Below are 20297 nucleotides of genomic sequence, written 5' to 3'. Positions count from 1 at the left end.
CATTTCAAAAAAATGGGTAGGCAAAGGAGCGAAGTTACCAGACAGAATCTTTGGATGGAAGTTGTATTTTATTAGGCTCCTAAATTTTTTTAAAAAGGGAGAGAAAGCTGTTGGGAAAGTATTTCTCGGGGAAAAAAGAGCCTCTGTTGGCATAGTCCCATTGAAAACACCTTGAGTTGAAGACAAGCTGCTCTGTTTGCCTCCATGTTTTTAGGAGAACGGCCAATATCCCGAAAACCAGTTGGCTGAATGCAAGACAGAATTAGAAAAAAATAATTTGTCACAGAGGGGCTAAAGGGGCTGGGGGAAGACTTAGTGGCTTGATAGACAAGTTCTAAGAAAACTGTTCTACAGTAAGATAGTCAAAGAAGAGAACTGTGGTAACGCGGTCAATAGGGCAAATGTGAGAAGAACTGTCATGAGGTAAAGTAGTAAGATGGCAATTTTTGGGATAAACTATTATTAGTAGGGTTTATTTATTATGTCAGAAGCAAATTAAGAATACAGTTATAATGTATAGAAAAACCACAAACAAAGTCAAAAACTTGGCATTATACTAAATGTCCCTTGACCAGAAGCTGGCCACTTGGAGTGCCTCTGGTGTCGCTGCGAGAAGGTCCTCCATTGTGCACATGGCAGGGCTCAGGCTGCATTGTAGTCAGTGGTCTGTGGTTTGCTCTTTCCCACAGTCACACATCATGGACTCCACTTTGTAGCCCCATTTCTTAAGATTAGCTCTGCATCTCGTGGTCCCAGAGTGCAGTCTGTTCTCATCCAGTCTCAGCCACTGATTGAGATTCGGGTTTTAGCCTGCCTCTTTTGAACTCTTGCTTGTTGAGGTATTCCTGCGAGTATCTCTGTTGATCTTAGGAAGCTATTTCTTGATTTAAAGAGTTGGTTTGCTGGCTGATCACCAGACAGAGGATGGGCAGCGGAGTAGCACAGCACAAGGACAGATGTCTTCACTGTGTCTGCTTGTGATCTTCAGGTTGTGCCAGTCAGCTTTTGTGTGATGTTATTTCTAGCACCCACTTTTTGCTTTTTAGAAGTCAGAGCACAGTCCAGAGTAACTCCCAGATATTTTGGTGTGCTGCAATGCTCCAGTTGTATTCCTTCCCAGGTAATCCTCAGAGCTAGAGATGCACATGTCTGCATTTTAGATGGATTAGGAATAAGCTGGTTTTCCCTGAAATAGGCAGTAAGAGTACCTAAAGCTTCGAAGAGCTTCTGTTCAACTATTTCAGAGCTTCTTGCTTGAGTGGTGATGGCATGATCGTCAGCATAGATGAAATTCCCTGTCCTTTCTGGCAGTGGCTGCTGGTTTGTGTAAATGTTAAAATGCTTTCAGGTAATGTTTGTTGTTGTTCTTGTTGTGAAATATTGTCAGAGCAAGCACAGTCTCCTGAGGCAGGCCATTCTTCTGTTTTTGCCATCTGCTTCTCTGACCCTAGAACTAGTAGGAATTATTAAGGATGGGAAGAACATTTAATTTCAAAGGGACTGAAAAATGAGATTCTTTTTGTGAAGATGGTTTCATTTTCTGCACTATCTTCACTTGGCCATGGATATTATATGTTTGCCGGAAGCAACTTGAAGGTGCACAACAACTAGGTTTGGGGAGAACGGTCACAAGGTAAAAGTAGTCTCAGGAGGTAACTTCTCATGGCATGTTCATGATGTAAAGTATGTGAACTGAGGCAAGACAGAGATGGCAAGGGAATAAACAGGGCAAATGTGGGCTCACCAAGAGATCCCTCAAATGTGGACCCTACACTTTTGATAACTATATATGAGAGATGTAAACATTAATCATAATAATAAAATAATACAGTTAATTTATATTCCGCCCTTCTCCTAGTGGGGACTCAGAACAGATTACAGCATATATATGAACAAACACAGACAAACATTCAGTGCCTTGTTGCAATACAATGAGAGACACATACACAGAGAAAGACTAAGGCTTCTCCTTTCATTTCTGGTTCTGGAGGCAGTGCTCAGCTCTGGCTCTTGGGAGGATTTTTTCGACATTTCCAAGCCGAGGAGCCTGTGTTGTCACCTTCTGGTTGTATGACTGGCATGATTTCTTTCCAGCTGAAGCGGTACTTATTTATCTACTCACATTTACATGTTTTCAAACTGCAAGGTTGGCAGGAGCTAGGGCTGACAGCGGGAGCTCATCCTGTCTTGTGGATTCAAACTGCCAACCTTCAGGTGAGCAGTCCAGCAGCACAAGGATTTAAACCATTGCACCACCAATCATGACGATTGGTTAAGCCGAATCCATGTCCTCACTTATTTCCAATGTAATAATAATAATAATAATAATAATAATAATAATAATAATATAACTTTATTTATATACTGCTCTATCTCCCTGAGGGGGAATCAGGGTTGTTTCCAAGTACATCACTGAAACATACAAAGTAAACAGCATAACATAAAATTAACAAAATAACATAAGCATAAAATTATCACAATAACACATGTATATTAAAAATAATCCTGCCTATTCAGAGCAATTAAAAGCTGGACCAAGGCTAGTGCAAACTCAAAATATGAGGGGGCCGGGAAGTAAGAACAGTGCTATAACAGGCTAACGACAATAGCAGGTACGGGTTTGTGGCTGCTCATTTCCAGGGCCTATTAGAGGGATGACCGGGGTAATAGGTAGGAAGCATAAGGCCATATTCAACAATGTTTGGGCTGTACTAGAACTGGTCATTCTCAAAGGCTTTTTGAAACCACCAGGTCTTCAATGTAGTGGGCAACTAATTGTTCTGAAGGGCCCTTCAATGTTTGAAATGTGTTTGAAATCAATACCATACAGTGAGAAGAGACATGAACTGTGTGTACATGTCATGCTTTTCTCACACTGACCAGATGCTCCTGCCATGAGGTAACCCAATTGGCAGGTCAACGTATGAGCTCGAGGCATTGATTGTGAGTGTATGTGTGTGTGTGGCGAAACATGTGCTGCAACAGAGCCCTTCTGACAGCAATATTGTTTTCTGCTGCCTCGGAGCCATTTTCCTTGAATATTTCAATGCTTTCCCCTTTCTGAGTTTTTTTTAAAGGAGGGGAGAAGCCACAATGTGTTCTTTTTGTGTGCCACAGTTCACACCAAAAGGTATGTCTGCCTCATGATTTCCCAGGGCTTCAGCCCCACTGGTGGTTTGGCTGTTCCCACTCCGGCTTGCCCACAACCCTCTTCTTCCCATTTACAAAATTATATGAGACAGCTGACCAAACAATCAGGGTGACCTTTTTTCCCTTGATGGTATGGGTAGCTCTCAATATGAATGGCAGATCAGAGTTTCCCAGAATGTTCTTCCTCTGTGATAAGCGCAGGCCTGGGTTTGTGGGTTTTGTGTGTGTTGTGTGCTCATACAAATTAGCATATGAGCCTTCACTCAAAAGTCTTACGATACAAACCAACTTGGATGTTTCTTCCGGTTTATTTACCTTGTCAGAAGCGAATTGAGGGTATAGCTGTAATGTATTTAAAAATACAAAAAAAGTTTTAAAATGGCATTATATTAAATGTCCTTTGACCAGTAGTTGCCCAACTGGAGTGTCTCTGGTGTTGCTGTTAGAAGTTTGTCCATTGTGCATGTGGCAGGGCTCAGACTCCATTGTAGTACGTGTTCTGTGTTTTGCTCTTCTCCACACTCACATGTCATGGACTCTACTTTGTAGCCCCATTTCTTAAGGTTGGCTCTGCATCTCGTGGTCCCAGAGTGCAGTCTGTTCAGCACCTTCCAAGTCACCCAGTCTTCTGTGTGCCCAGGAGAGAGTCTCTAATTTGGTATCAGCCATGGATTGAGGTTCTGGATTTCAGCCCGCCACTTTTGGACTCTTACATGCTGAGGTGTTTCTCTGTAGATTTTACAAAGCTATTTCTTGATTTAAGGCATTGGCGTGCTGGCTGATACCTGAACAGAGGATGGGCCAGAGATGTCACTGCTTTGGTCCTTTCATTATTGGCTGCTACTTTCGGATGGATGTCAGGTGGTTCAATACTGGCTAAATAGTATAATTTCTCCAGCGGTGTAGGTCTTAGGTATCCTGTGATAATGTGGCATGCATAATTAAGAGCCACATCCACTGTTTTAATATGGTAAGATGTGTTTCACACTGCATTTTAGATGGATTAGGAATCAGCTGGTTTTCCTTGTAATATGCAGTAAGCTTTGGAGAGCTTCTGTTCAACCATTTCAAAGCTCTCTTCTTGAGTGGTGATGACATGATTGTCAGCATAGACGAAACTCTCTGTCCCTTCTCTGTTTCTACTGGTAAAAATTAATCACAACTGCTGTAGTTCATTGCATTCAGGCTCAATGAACGAGATTTTACTTGCAGTTCCTTGTACAGTTTGACACAATGCATGGGTTGGAAGTGGATGATGGAGGTTGTGTTGACTGACAACCTCCCTCATCTGCAGCCAGCATGGACTTATAGCTTGCACCCTAAAGAAGGACATGCAGTGCTTACTGACCAGCTGATGTCAAAGTGACCTATTTACTCATGGGTCAGGAGCCAATTGGTTTGGGGCACTCATCAATTAGTGTTGGACTGGCTTCATCTTCACAGAAAATGGCTGTCGCCTGGTTGCAAAAGACAAAGAACAGATAGTGAGGCAGAAAGACAGACCAACAATTTCAATGAAGAAGGACGAGGAAAGCATGGCATACATTAGGATCCTGGCCAACCCAAAGGCAATGCGGAGGAGCCAGTTGTGGTTGAAAGAACATTGCAATTGGCCAGGACATAGCCAGATGGTTCTGTGGCTTTGTGGGACTCCTTGGATGGCTTTGGCAACCTCTCTTAGAACTGAAGAACCCAGATTGTCTTCTTGAAGGCTTGCCGACATCTGATACTCCCCGACGGCCAAAGCACGCAGTAGTCTCAGATCTGACTTTTGCTTCCGATCCTGTTGCTATGCCATCAGAAATGTAAAGTACTTTTTTGGATCCCACACAGGAGCTGGAAGGTTTTCAGCTCCCTATTAAAGGAGGCTGCACTGGGATGGTTGTCTTTCATGTTTGGCAAGCATACACCCAGTTGCCTTCTTTTCCATGAGCTCCTGCAAAGCATTTGACTCTAATGGGACGAACAAAGATTATCACTTTATATATATGGAAAGCTTGGTAAAGAGCAAAGATAGGGCTCCAGAGATGTTTTTGTGGTCCTTGACATCCCAGTTTCTCCAAACCGTCCTTTCTTTGCCAGGATGAAGTAGAACAGGAGGCAGGGAGGAAGAGTGGTTGCTAGAAAAGTCTTCCACGAGGGTGTTGTGTAAATGGAGTGTGGCCAACCAGATCTCCAGAAATCTCCTGGAATTTAGCAAGCTATTCTATCCTTTTCCTGGTGTTTCTCCTTGGGAACATTGCTTTGTCCGTATGTGACAGTACCTCTAATGTTTGGAAAATATTTTAACAACAACAACAACAGCTTTTCAACCTATATTTTGAACAGGGACAGAAAGGATATCTAGGCCCAGCAGGTCATCCCGGAGACCAGGTGAGGTTTTGCTTTGGTATCTCCTTTTTGTGTATTTTTTTTTTTTTTTTTGGCTAAGGATGGGAAAAATAGTCAATCATCGTAAACATGTCAGGAAACCCTGACGAGGAGAATCCTGGACTGCTGGGGATCTTTGCAGTTTCAGATGTATTCCACATGAAATGTATAGGGGTTTTCCTTCACAACAGAAAGCAGCATTCCTTGCATAAAAGATTATATGACTATGGAGAAATATTGTTTTCTTCACAGAAAATGCTGCAAACTAGATAGAAAATTATCTTTCCTACCCACAAAACAAACAAACAAACAAGAAACACCAGATATCGACGAGGGCCAGTACAGAGGAGAACTCAATGGATATCCCTAGAGAGAGAGAATTTTAATGCGATACAAATGTTAATAATAATAACAGTTGCACATGATGTGGGAATATGAAAATGTACAAGATTTTTGGCAGACTATACAAAATGAGTCAAATCAAATACTAGGAAATGAGTGGGTCATAACAAAGAAAATTAGGGAAAGAGAGGAAATGGGAAATAAAAGGGAAATAAAAGAAGCAATAATAGAATGTGCACGAGCAATAATAGTATTAAGGTGGAAAGATAAATCAAAATGGACAGTAAATAAATGGTACCAATATATGGTGGAGCAAATGGAATTTGAAATTATGAATGTGAAATTAAATGATTTAAAAAATCAATGAAAATAGAATGAGAGAAATGGAAGAAAGATGGACAAGGGTAAAGAACTATATTATGAATCATTCCGGAGATCAAGCCATAAGAAATAAGATACAAATGTTATATAGTATACAGGATGGAAATGTATAAAAATAAAGATATAATGATTGTCTCAAAAAGAAATGAATATGTAAAAGAAAACAATACTCATGGTGGGAATTGTAAATGTTTTGTGTGTGCACAGTATGTATATTTTGTATTGTAAAAAATAAAAATCTGTTTTAAAAAATAATAACAATGGCAACAATAATAATATATTTATATTCCACTCTTCTCCCCGAGGGGACTCAGAGCGGATTACAGTAAATAAGCAGACACAGGCAAACATTCAATGCCTTATTATAATGACATACAATGAGACAGAAACACAGAGACAAAGGCAAAGGCTTCTCCTTTCATTTCCAGCTCTGGAAGTGGGGCTCATCTCCGATTTTGGGGAGGTGTTCTTTCTTTATTTCCAAGCCAAGGAGCCTGTGTCTGTGGGCACCTTCTGGTCATGTGGCCAGCATGACTGCTTGGCGCATCTTTGTGCCTTTTCTGGCCGAAGCAGTACCTATTGATCTAGTCACATTTGCATGTTTTCAAACTGCTAGGTTGGCAGGAGCTAGGGCTAACAGTGGGAGCTCATCCTGTCCTGCCAATTCGAGCTGCCAACCTTCAGGTTAGCAGTTCAGCAGCACAAGGGTTTAACGAATGGTGGGGCAAAAGCAAGAAAGTGGAAAGACTCCCCAAATTGCCAATGAAGACTGAGCACACTTGATGGACATAACATACTAGCAGAATGGAAGCTGAAGCAGGGAGCATGCCATGCTGCAGCCCATTGCTGTAGTGCATCCTTTGGTTTTCTAAGTGTACTTAGAGCTTCATGAAATGTTATTGTTAGGATGGCCTGTTTGTGCAATCAAGCATAATTCTTTCTGCCCCCTCCCCTTTTATGTTTTTTGAACAGGGTGAACAAGGACCCGATGGAAACCCAGGTGCCAAAGGTTATCCTGGCAGGCAGGTGCAGTAAATCTTACTGTGCTGTGCACAGCATAGGGAAGGGGTTGTAGGGTGGATGCAGGTGGATGACAACCGTAATACTCTATAGTTGCGGAGGAGGCTGGTAATAATAATAATAATAATAATAATAATAATAATAATAATAATAAATGTATATTCTACCCTTCTCTCTGAGGGGACTCAGATTGGATTACAGCATATAAACAGACACAGGCAAACATTCAATGTCTTGTTACAATAACATACAATGAGACCCAAACAAAGGCAAAGGCTTCTCCTTTCATTTCTGGGTCTGAAGGTGGTGCTCATCCCCATTTCCAAGCCAAGGAGCCTGCATTGTCCATAGACACCTCCTGGTCGTATGACCAGCATGACTGCTTGGAGTGTCTTTGTGCCTTTTCCCGCCAAGTGGTACCTATTGATCTATGCACATTTGCCTGTTTTCAAACTGTTCAGTTGGCAGGAGCTAGGGCTAACAGTGGGAGCTTACCCTGTCCCACGGATTTGAACTGCTGACCTTCAGGTCAGCATTTCAGCAGCACAAGGGTTTAACCCATTGTGCTACCACAGCCCTCTTTATTGTGTTTGTATTGTTTTTATTCTATGCACCAAAAAAACCTAGCCAGTCAAGAAAAGGTGTTTTAGGCTGCTTTTGCATGGTAAGAAACAATGGTATAATGTTAAATCATGGGATCGAGGTGCTCTTCATGAAAACTCACACAGATGGTCCATTTGTGTTTTTTTTAAAGACAGAAATAATACTCTTAGCAGTTTTCAATGCTAAAAAAGCAAGTAAATGAAAAGCAAGTAAATGAAAACCAGTCCAAATGCCCAAGCCATTTGGTGCACTCTGCTCACGTGACAGTCCTTCACCAAGTGTTTGCACTTTTTCCTCCTTCACACAGTGGCAGTGAAAAAAAAAAGAAAAAGAAAAGATCAAGCCATTATCTTCTTTGCCAGGAAGGGAATTTTTCCATGTTTGTACAGTGTATTTATGAGTTGGAGTCAGGCGGTCTGGAAAGACTGGCTTGGACCATCACCTGTGCCATGCGGTTCCCCTGGCAAGGCCAACAATTACAACCTTGCCTTCCTTTTTTGTTCTGTAACGTAAAGGAGCTTGGCCTTCATAGTCTAACAATATTCTACAAGGTTTTAGAAAGTGGTGGCTCTCAGAAGTGACACTGAATCCGCTTTGGGGTTTCATTTGAACTTTAAAAGGCATCCCAATGTGCTGAACTCCAACTTCCAGATTGGTTGTGCTTTTTGGGCAGCTGCTTTAAAGTTTAGATTAAAAGTCAAATCACATTCAACAACACTTTATTTGTATTCCACCCTATCTCCACAAGGGGACTCAGGGCAGATTCCAGCATCTATACAGATGCAGGCAAACATTCAATACCTTGAAACAATGAAAACAAATACACAAAGTCAAAGGCTTTCTCTTTCATTTCCGGCTCTGGGGGAGGTATTCATCTCCATTTCTAAGCCGAAGAGCCTACATTGTCTGTAGACACCTTCTAGGTCATGTGGCTGGCATGATCGCATGGAGCACTGTTTACCTTCTTGCCCAGGCGATATCTATTGATATACTCACATTTGCATACTTTCAAACTGCTAGGTTGGCAGGAGCCGGGGCTAAGAGTGGGAGCTCAACCTGTCCCATGGATTTGAACTGCCAACCTTCAGGTCAGCAAGTTCAGCAGCTCAACGGTTTAACCACTGTGGCCCGTAATATATCCACAACTTTTTTTTTAATATTTCCCTCTTTGCCACTTGAGCATTTTTGTCGATATCCCCTGCTAGAACTTTACCTAAAAGCTACTTTTGGCAATGACAGTTCCTAGAATCTCATAGCGACAGTGACTATCTTGACTTAAGATTTTTTCCCCAAAAGGTAAGGCTCTCAATCTTTCAGTTTTGTTCGATGAGAGGTTTTTGTTGAACTCTAAGGTTTGCACGGTTCTTTCCCTGGTAGAAGAAGTTGGATGAAGAGGGGCGGGCGGGAAATAGCCCTGTTTTCCTTAAATCTCTCAGGGCCAACACAACACAGCTGTCTATACCAAATTCTCCAGTCTCTGGTATGTTTACTTTCCTGACTTGGTTTTTTACTACTTGTTACTTCTCTCAGCTGGTGTTGGCTATTGCAGCACTATGGAAAAGGTGGAGGCGTTGGCTCCTTTTTGGCTCATGGATCGGAGGCCAACGTGTTAACTTTGGCCTGATGGGATGAAAACAAACAAACAAACAATGATGCTTTAGCCAAAAAGAGCACAACTTGACACTGGGATCCAGGTTGTTTTTGGGTAAGGTCTATGTCAGTGGTGTTGGAGACACACCTTTCTATTTTATGTAGGAAACAGACCATTTCAATCTGTCATCTGGTGAAAAGGAAATAAACACAGAGGTTTATTACTTTGAAAAAATGAGAAAAAATATTTACAAGACTGCTGGACTTAGAGCCTTTAAACTCAATTCATATACATTTTATTGCGCACAATAATTTACAAGTTATGAAGTCTTCAGGAACTATACAGTTTCAAATTGCGTCTCATAGTGAGGAGAATGAAACAAACTTTACATCCCCAGAAGTAGTCTTTTTGTCTGATTTGTGGCAACTACTAGACATCTTGTATCCACTCTGGGGTTTTGTCCTAACATTAAAGAGACACCTATGCTGCTGATGTTGGATATAGCAGCCTTCCAAGCCTCCACTAACTATTTGTAGATGTGTACAATTGTTAACCTATATTGCATGTACATTTTGGTTAGCCAGTCTGACTATACTCTTTGGTCTGGGAGGGGCTTCAGACACAGGACTCTATTTTGTATTCAGTTTGCATCAGACCTCAGTGGAGGTGGATGCATGTTGCTGTTTGGACTTTAGTATACTTTGCATCAGACCTCATTATAGGTGGATGCATGTGGAGGTGGATGCATGCTGCTGTTTGTATATATGTGTGTGTGAGAGAGAAAGTACTTCTTCAGAGCTTGAGGAAATTTATGGACTACAGCTCCCAGAATTTCCCAGATAGCATGGGAAGTTCTCGGAGTCATAATCCAGCAGCATTTCTCAGTTTCTATTACAGCCTAATGTCTGTACTTTTTGATTTGACATGTGCCTTTCTGCTGTGATTGCTCAGGCATTTTGGAAGGACCTCACTACTTCTGAGGATGCTTGCCATAGATGCAGGTGAAACGTCAGGAGATAATGCCTCTAGAACATGGCCATATAGCCCGAAAAAATCTACAACAACCCATTCTGGAAGGATTTTGACATCCCCCTGTTAGAAATCCAAATATCTTCTGAATCAACTTCCTGTCACTTTTAATAATAATAATAATAATAATCTTTATACATATTCCATTTTATCTCCCCAAGGGGACGCAGAGCGGATAACAACACAGATAGGCAAACATTCAAGGCCTTAATTCACTGTAATAACAATGACATACAAATACACAGAACAAAGGCAAAGGCTTCCCCTTTCATCTCTCGCTTTTCTGGAGGCAGTGCTCAACTCTGGCCATGGCGAGGTGCTCTTGTTCCATTTCCAAGCCTGTTGTCCATAGAACTTCCTGGTTGTGTTGGCAACATGGCTGCATGGGCGCCTTTATTATCTTCCCACCAAAGTGATATCTATTGATCTACTCACATTTGCATGTTTTAGAACAGCTAGGTTGGCAGGAGCTAAGGCTAATAGCAGGAGCTCACCCTGACCTTCAGCTTCGAATAGTTCAGCGGTTCTACCCATTGCACCACTGTGGCCACTATCACCATCATCATCACTTTTTTCCTGCTTAATTTCCTTCCTAGCTGTCTCTTAAACTAGCTCCCATTGAGAGAACAACCTCAATTTTGGTACAGCCTACAGAAATGAAAAACATTGAATAACATCTCCACATTTATCTGCCTTTTGTTTTGTTTTTGTCTCTCTCCTCTTGTGTTTCAGGGTTTACCTGGACCCGTAGGGGAACCTGGTCCAAAAGGCAGCCGGGTAAGTGAAAGGCAGTTCTTTGTGTTGCCAGTTTGCAATTGACCACAGTGGGTTTTGACTGTGTAAAAGAGCCCAAGCAACAGCCGTAAAAGCACCCTGGAGAGGAGGCAACTCTGAGATAGTGAGGAAAGTGGGACAGCAGAGGAAGAGGGCTTAACGTTTTGCTTGCTGGACATTTTCCTGACCCAGACTCCTTTCCCCTCTGGGCTGCTTTTGGCTGTTTGTGCGTCACGCACACTGAAGGTAGATTAAAGGGAGATTTCACTGTGTGTATCTGTGTGAAACACAGCAGAAAAGCAGACAGCCCTTCCTGCTTGCTTGTGTTAACTTGCCCTGCTCGAAATCTACTTTTTTTGTACAAGACATCACCTTTAGGTATACTACACAGGTCACTGGCCTCCTGACATTACCATGTGGTTATTGGGTTTTAGGAGTGTACATGTTCATCTGATTCCCACTTATCAGAGGTATAGGCTGTAATTAAATTTGATTTGTTTTTTGTTTATCATTTATTTTTGTATATTATGCAACATCAGTCAGGAGTCCCTCAATATATACAATATAATAATATAGAGAAATAATAATATTGTAACATAATCAGAAAAAAAAAACAAACAGAAATTAGATCATCCCCCTCCCTGTTAGTATTTTGGAGGAGAGTGAAGACCTGGTTGTTCGAGCAGGCATTTGAATAGGCAGTGTAATGAATATAGGAATATGGAACAATTGGATGATGAAACTGGATCTTAATTTTAGCTATGAGATGATAATGAGCTGTTATATTGATGTTTAATTGATTGTTTATTATGCTATTGTTTTAATTGTTTTTAACTGTTTTATGTTTTGAGCATTGAATTTTGCTGTTGTGAACCGCTTTGAGTTGCCCGAGGGCTGAGAAAAGCAGTATACAAATATAGTAAACAAATAATAACCATACTAATTTATTCTATATAATAATGTAATATTAGATATTATATATGCTACAACTTATGATATAGTACAGCATATTATATAATACTAATACAGTAGAGCCTCACTTATCCAGCCTTCGCATATCTGGCATTCCATCTTATCCAACGCTCTTATCAAAGAACTAGAGGCAGCATTCATATTGGTTCCTATTCATCTCATAATGACCCTGTGAGGTTGGCTAGGGTTTGTGCCCTGAATATGCTGTGGAGGAGGTGGGGAGAGAACCAGGGTGCCTTAGCCTGTTTTGTGGGAGTGAATGTTTCAACCAAAGTTTAGTTATTCAGAGGTCAATACTCTAACCAGTGTGGCAGTCAAGCTTGTCTGGGAGGGAGGGTGGCCTCTTTTGCACCAGGGTTTGCTCCTCGGCCTTCTTGCTAAGCCAAAGTGAGGAACAGCTGGAACCGATCGGCCTTGTCCTTTCCTCGGCCTGCCAGCAGCTGTTGCAGGAGGAAGCAGCCGGAAACCCTTGGCCAGTTCTATGCAGAGTAATCATTCTCAGCATCAAGAGCAAGCACTCTTCTCTCCAGGTTTTATTTCCTGGTATCATGTGCAGTTGGGAGCCTCATCTTTTTTTACTGAATTCCTTCCCGGCTTCTTTTTTTAAAGTGAAGAGACCAAAGCTTGTCTTTTCCATTAGGCAGAGTGAATGTTGTGGCCTAAGGTGGGAGGCAGGCATGAGAGGAGAGGTCTGCCTACCCCATAGATTGCTCTCATCTGCCTTAGGCAGGGTGCCCCTGTTGGATGTGGGGGAAGAGAATAATAATGCACATTATTTATATATTCTGCCCTTCACCTCTAGGGTACTCAGAGGAGATTACAGCATTTATATACATAGGCAAACATTCGATGCCTTTACAGTAATATACAATGAGACACACAAACGAAGGCAGAGGCTTCTCCTTTCATTTCCGGCTTCTGGAGGCAGTGTTTGTCTCTGGCTATGGGGAGGTGCTTTCTCCATTTTCAAGCCAAGGAGCCTGCATTGTCACCTCCTGGTTGTATGGCTGGCAAGATTGCTTGGAGCATCTCTTTGCCTTTTCCTGCCAATGCGGTACCTGTTCATCTACTCAAATTTGCATGTTTTTGAATTGCTAGGTTGGCAGGAGCTAGGTTGGCAGGACCTGGAGAAATGAATTCCGCATACAAATCAGCTACCAAATATAACTTCATCAATTGACCTTGGGGAATCTAGGCTTAAAGTTCATACTTTGGAAACTGGTTCTGGATTCAAGTGTTAGCCACCTCCGTCCTGACAGTTGACTATTCAGGGGGTCCAAAGAAGAAGAGGAGGAGGAGGAGGAACATAAAGAAGACTGGTATAACATGTTGGGTTTTTTTTTTTTTGGCAAAACATTACTTTTAATTCTTTCTAAATCCAGAGACTTAAGCCTATATCCAGAATGCACACTTGCTGATTACTCATTTTAGAAATAGACCAGGAATAAAACCTATGAAGAAGAAGATGGATAGCACAATTTAGAGAATTCTGTACCAATCTACTAGGAATCCTCAGCTCTGGATGCTCATGGCAGTATTCCAGTGGTTCATTTGTTCCTTGCTTTATATAAATATATTTTTGCTTTTGCTGTTTAAAAATAAACACCCTTTTGGCAAAGCATTCCAAAGCAGGGCAGAATAAAAATATCATCGTGTAATTTTAAGAGGCTGCTATTGCTATAAAAGCATCAAATGTGATGAGATGATTAGCGGAAGAGCCAAACAAAGCACCAAAGATTCTTGTGCTTGTTAGCACGAAAATACCCACAAAAGAAAAATAAAAAGACATGTGTATGTGGGTTTTTTTCCATACTTCTTTCTTTTACTAACCTCAAGAAAAGCAAAACCTTCAAGTGCCTCCAGAGCTACCATTCTAGCTTTGGTCATTTGTGGTCATCTGAAGACATTCTGCTACCTGAGCAAAAGAAGAAGATGGTATCTCCTTCTGTTTTCCATTCACATGGCAACTGTCTCCTGTGAAGAGAGAAAGATATATTGGAGGACAAGGAGCAAAAGGCAATAGATGGCATAGAAAAGAAGGATTAGGCAAATACGTTGAAGAGAAGTATCAACCAAGATAACCAACTGCCACTTCCATTATGCTGAGATAGCGTGTTTTTAATACCACTTATAAGGGGAAAAAAAGATAGGGAGAACCATTGTACACACACCTTGTGTTGGTGCTTCCCACAATTACCATGCCAGTTACTGTTGGATCTAGGGATCTCTGGTGGCTTCCATGTCAGCAAATCCTGCAAGGTTATCCTAGACTTTAAAGGAGGTCTCCCAGGTGTTGAATCGTATCTACAAGAAGCTTGGCCTCCCATTGAACATCAAAAAAACTAAAGTGTTTTTCCAGCAGTCTTTCCCCAGTGCCAGAAATATAGCTTAATGGTGTAACATTACAAAATGTTGACCATTTCCACTCCCTTGGCAGCCACCTCTCCACAAAAGTCAACATTGACACTGAAATACAACACCGCCTGAGCTCTGCAAGTGCAGCATTCTTCTGAATGAAGCAGATAGTATTTGAGGATCGGGACAACCGTAGGGAGACCAAGGTGCTTGTTTATAAAGCCACTGTCCTCCCTGCAAAACATGGACTGTCTACAGATGCCATACTCAATTCCTGGAATGATTACATCAGCGTTGCCTCAGGAAAATCCTGCAAATCTCTTGGGAAGAAAACAAATGTCAGCTTTCTGAAAGAAGCAAAGACCACTAGCATTGAAGTGATGATCCTACACCATGAACTCCGCTGGACTAAAAGCCATGTTGTCCAAATGCCTGATCACCGTCTCCCAAAGACATTACTATACTCCATACTCAAGAATGGAAAACAGAATTTTGGTGGATTGGAAAAGAGATTGAAAGATGGGCTTAAAGCTAACCTTAAAAACTGTGGCATAGACACCAAGGACTGGGAAGCCCTGGCCCTTGAGTGTCCTAACTGGAGATCAGATTTGATCAGCAGTTCTGTGGAATTCAAAGAGGCATGAATGGAGGGTGAAAGATGCCAAGAGGAAGGCCCGCCAAGCCTCAAACGTGTCAAGAGGAAGACTGGGACTGCCTTCCACCTGGAAACCTATGTCCTCACTGCATAAGAACATGTCAGTCAAGAATAGGGCATCACAGTCACCTATGTACCCACCACCAAGATATTGCACTTGAAGGCCATCATACTCAGACAACAAGCGATTGCCCAACCAAGAAACTTTCTCAAGAGAGATCCAGTACCTTGGATAGCTCCAAGCTGAAATAAACTTGGAGTGGTGGTGTGGGAGCCACCAGTTGCCACAGACTGGACCCTGAGCTTCTTCCTTCAGGCTCTTCCAAAAATGATGTCTATCTGCAGGACTCTCCTCCTTGGCTTCATCTCCAGATTACATTACTTTAAGATCTCCCAAACCTTCCTGCGTTTTATGACATTTTTCGCAAGGAAGAGACCCGGAGAGCTTCAAAGCTGCTGCACATTGTTGGTTAGCCTATTTATGGTATTCTCTCAATGTGAACTTTGCAATTAGCCCAAAATGTTTAAGTTCCAGATATTGTTTATGTTTAGCCAGATAGGTCCACATCCTTTTTTAAGAAATATTTTTTTTATTGAAATAATATAGAATACATGGAAAGAGGGTGTACACATCATTTAAAAAAAATAACAACAACAAAAGAGGTTGTTGTCTCCTAGCCTTAAGAAACATAATAATAATAATAATAATAATAATAATAATAATAATAATAATAAATATATTTCTCCCACCCTGGACATTCCAAATATATAAACCCAATTTTCCTAGTTTCCAACAGACCTCACAACTTCTGAGGATGCCTGCCATAGATGCAGGTGAAACATCAGGAGAGAATGCTTCTGGAACATGGCTATACAGCCAGGAAAACTCACAACAACCCAGTGATTCCGACCATGAAAGCCTTCGATAATACATTGTATGACCATGTTCCAGAAGCATTCCTGACATTTCTCCCACATCTATGACAGGCATCCTCAGAGGTTGTGAGAATGCCTGCCACAGATGGGGGTGAAATGACAGAAGAGAATGCTTCTGGAACATGACCAGACAGCCTGGAAAACCCACAACAACCCAGTGATTTCGGCCATGAAAACCTTAGTTAGTATAGTGTATATTAATAATGAAACTAGAGATGTATTGAAATCGAGCCATTTATGGCAGTCGTGGATAGTGAGATCTGGGTATCGTATGCACAAAAAATGAAAGCAAACCTCTTACACTTTTTGATCTACTTAAGATACTTGGCTGGTGCTTCTCCTCCGTCCTTGGTGTGTATGAGAGAGGGAGGGAGATAGAGATAGGTCTCCAGTCAGCCGCCTCCTGCTCTCCAACTGGAATTATAAATCACGTATTAGCTCTGAGCCAATAAATCTGCCTCCTTCTCTGTCATGTGCTCCTTTCCCTTCTGAGCTATAACTGCTACCAGCTGGCTCTCTTCACCAGGAAAATTGCAAGCGATAAACAAAAGTTGACCCCCATCAGCAGTTTTCATTCTTGAATGCGAAAGAGATTGAGAGATAGAGGAAAGTGGGAGGAGAAGGGAAGGGTGCTAATCAGCTGTTCAATATCCTAAAAATGATCGTGCCCTCAGGTAGTAAAGGAGCTTGTGCTCTCAGCTGTACATTTTTGAGGCTGGTAAAAAATAATAATAAAAAAACGAGGAGGCATTCTTGTGCAGGAAGAGTGAGGGTAGAAAATGTTGCTCCAGCTGTCACAAAACTTCCTCTGGCTTTTGGATTTCATTAGCGGATCCATTTGCCAAATAGCAGTTTTCGTTTGTTGTGTGACGATCAGCCCTGAAGCTCAGCCGTTAGCACAGCGGCCAAAGTTTTATCCTCCCTGCCAAAACAGAAAAAAACAGTCACATTTTTTTTTTGCCTAAAGATACTATCAGCAGGGTGACCTTTGAGCTAGTTTTCAAAATGAGAGGCGGGGTTAATGTGCTAATGTCAAGTAGAGCCATGCTTTTCAAAGAGGTGGTCTGTAGACTGGGGTTGGCCCACGAGCCATTCTCTGCAGGCCCAGACAGTTATTTATTTATTTATTTATTTATTTCATTTACTGTATTTGTATACCACCCTTCTCAGCCCTCAGGCGACTCAGAGCAGTTTACAGAGGCAACAATTCGATGCCCAATACACCATAAAACATTTAAAAGCATGAACATGTAATATAAAACCATAACAATAGTATTAAAAACATACATCAATTACTTTTCCTAATAAAAACCTTGTCCAATCTCGTCATCCAGTCGTTCCAATTCCTATGTCATTTACCTTGCATTTTCAAAGGCTTGTTCAAACAACCAAGTCTTGACTCTTTTCCGAAATTTTAAGAGGGAGGGGGCCAATCTAATGTCTCCAGGAAGGGCGTTCCGTAGCCGAGGGGCCACCACTGAGAAGGCCCTGCCTCTTGTCCCTCGGGCTCCTTCCTTTTCCTTTCCCCTTTCCTTTTCTGCTTAAGTGGCTGAGGGAGGAAAGGAAAGGGCCTGATGCTGTTAGGAATGGTGGGAATTGAAGTCCAAAACACCTGGAGGGCCCAAGTTTGCCCATACCTACTCTAGAAGATGTTTTGGGAACTTTGGCTAGTCTGTGCCAGGGACATGCCTCATGGATACAACTGTCCCTGTTTGTCCTGGGCTTGCGGTAAATGGCTTGTGGGTCATAAAGAATATGGTATAAAGAATCTGTGCATTCTAGGTTTCTATTTACAGCTATGGGATATGGGGCTCACCTGCAGGGCCAAAAAGCCTAACTGAGTTCTTTCCAGTTGTGTTGGCCTACAAACTGGATTTTTGTATTGGGGTGCTACCATTCACAGAATCTCCCAACTAGCATGGCTATCAGCAGGGTCTAGTAATTGTGGCTCGAAATGACATTTCACGCAAACTCTGACCAAAACTCCCATCATTTCTAGTCACTGCAGGGCTGATGAGTGCTGTACACTGTGTCAAGGCTGTGGCTGCTAATCTTCCTTGTCTTTTTTAAGTCTTTGGGGAAAATCTCCTATGGTACTCAGTGTTAATATCTTTAAAAAGAAAATGCACTTGTTAACCTAGACCCAAGCTCCATTTCCTCCCAGGTCTGCTTCTGAACCAGCTTCCAGGTAAGGCCCTCCTCCCTGCCTCCCTCCCGGCCTCCCAGCTGGCGGGTGCCTTCATTCCTGGAGTCCTCACCATCCCTGGCGTGGGGGTATGTGCCCTTGGACTACATCGTGGGAGCCAGCACCATGCAGTCCATGGGCATATACACTTGCCTCAAGGTTTATCTCATCACGGCCGCCACCTTTCCTGGACCCGGCGCTGGAGGACACTCAACTTGATCCTGAGGGATGGCAGTCTCACTCTCCAACCTTAAGCTACCTTCTCCCCACCTCTTTGCAGAAGACAAAACCCTGTTTGTTTGTTCCTCCTTCCACTTCCACAGGGGTACATTGGTCTGCCAGGATTGTTTGGGCTGCCTGGTGCTGATGGAGAACGAGTGAGTATTGTTGGAAAATGATTGTCATTGTTATTTTGCCTGCCTTTTGAGATCTCTTGTTCTTCCTGTCCCTTAAAGCTCCCAAATTGGTGGGATGTTGAATCTGACCCAGTTTTTGGATAGCACAATAAAAGCTGTCCAAGTTCTGAACCTGATTGGTTGTATTGATACCTCAGTTACTTTACAGCAGGCATAAGAAAACTTTCTAACGGGGGCCTCATGCTAGCACTCCCTGCTAAGAGGACTGGCTGCTCGGTGGAAGATGGAAGGAAGGGAAGAGAGAAGGAAGGAAGTACAAAAGGGAGAAAGGGAAGGATGGAAGGAGAAAGAGGGAGAGAGGGAAGGAAGGAGGAAAGAGGGAAGGAAGGAAAGAAAAAATGGAAGGACAACAAAAGGGTAGAAGGGAAGGATGGAAGGAAGGGAAGGAGGAAGGAAGGAAAGAAGGACAAAAGTAAATTCCAGCCATACTTCATAATGTCACCATTTCTAAACAAGGCCTCTTGCACTCTGTGCTCTTGGCAACTCATAGGCTTCAGCAAGAACAGGTGCTTATCAGCTATGGGTCAAGGAGGGCTTTGTGGTTACCAGTGGGGACCTCCAGCCTCCATCTGCCCCACTCCTAATCTCCATCCTGTGCTTCTGAGCAAGGAAACATATCCTTGGGCCTGTGGAGCTGACGGGCAGAAGGCATTTGCTAATGCTTTTGAGCGGCTGATTTAATGCTTGTGTAACCAAATAAGAAACATAAACAGAAGGTTCTCTAGAGAGTGCCTTGGCTTTGGCCTACGTTTGGTTCCAGACCAGTAGCTTAATTATTCTTCCTGCTAAGCTCAGTGTCTACATCCTGGTCTGGGTTGGAGGACACAAACTTGTGTGTGTTTGGATGTTTCTCCATTTCTGCAGGAAAGGTTAGCAGGAAGATGTTGACATTTTGACTTGCACACTCAATCCTCAAAGGCCTGTCAAAACCAAAAGTTTGCTGAAAAAAGAATAGGGAGAATGGCAGGTCTAAACTCTCTAGGAATTGAGGGCAGCCACTAGAAAGGCCCTGTCTCCTGTGTCCCTAACAGATCCCAGAACATGGACAGATTCATAAGGGAGATTACAGCCCTTCAAATAAACTGGACCTGACTCCTTTCTAGGTCAAAGCCAACATTTTCAGCAGTGCCCAGAAACGGAGCAACAGCCGATGCTGGGACTCAGGGTGGCTTGCCAAATGCAAACATAGATTGAAGACACGAATAAACATTTGTAAAATACAAACCAATGAAATCTGTTTTTTCCTCTTTCTCCTCCAGCAGCCTTTTGAAAACATTTCCCCCTCTCTTTCTCTTTCAGGGGATCCCCGGAGTTCCCGGGAAGAGGGGCAAGATGGGTAGGCCGGTAAAGTTTTTCCTCGTCTATTATGCAGACTTTTGCTCAACAGAAACGTTAAGTAAGGGATGAGGGAGTGAGCAGCGGCAGGGAGGGGGCTGGAAGGACCATGGACGGTTGGAGGAATATGAACTGCTCATAGTGATAAGCTTGCCTTTAAATTCAGAAATGATTTGCTGCCTC

The 20297-nt window shown here is 42.4% G+C and overlaps 1 protein-coding gene across 2 annotated transcripts in view; it reads left to right on the top strand.

Annotated features, from left to right (window-relative positions):
* The window catches only part of COL27A1 (collagen type XXVII alpha 1 chain), a 213135-nt gene that overhangs the window by 52256 nt on the left and 140582 nt on the right, over positions 1 to 20297 (top strand). For both annotated transcript variants that reach the window (XM_060757312.2, XM_067471901.1), the window contains 5 exons: positions 5479 to 5523; positions 7216 to 7269; positions 11219 to 11263; positions 18687 to 18740; positions 20079 to 20123. In XM_060757312.2, the coding sequence (XP_060613295.2) occupies positions 5479 to 5523; positions 7216 to 7269; positions 11219 to 11263; positions 18687 to 18740; positions 20079 to 20123 (243 nt within the window). The remainder of the gene's footprint in view (positions 1 to 5478; positions 5524 to 7215; positions 7270 to 11218; positions 11264 to 18686; positions 18741 to 20078; positions 20124 to 20297) is intronic.

Source organism: Anolis sagrei, chromosome 11, assembly GCF_037176765.1.
Source record: "Anolis sagrei isolate rAnoSag1 chromosome 11, rAnoSag1.mat, whole genome shotgun sequence".
NCBI lineage: Eukaryota > Metazoa > Chordata > Lepidosauria > Squamata > Dactyloidae > Anolis > Anolis sagrei.
The sequence above is the reverse complement of the archived record's forward strand: the minus strand, read 5'-3'. Positions and strand labels throughout refer to the sequence as shown.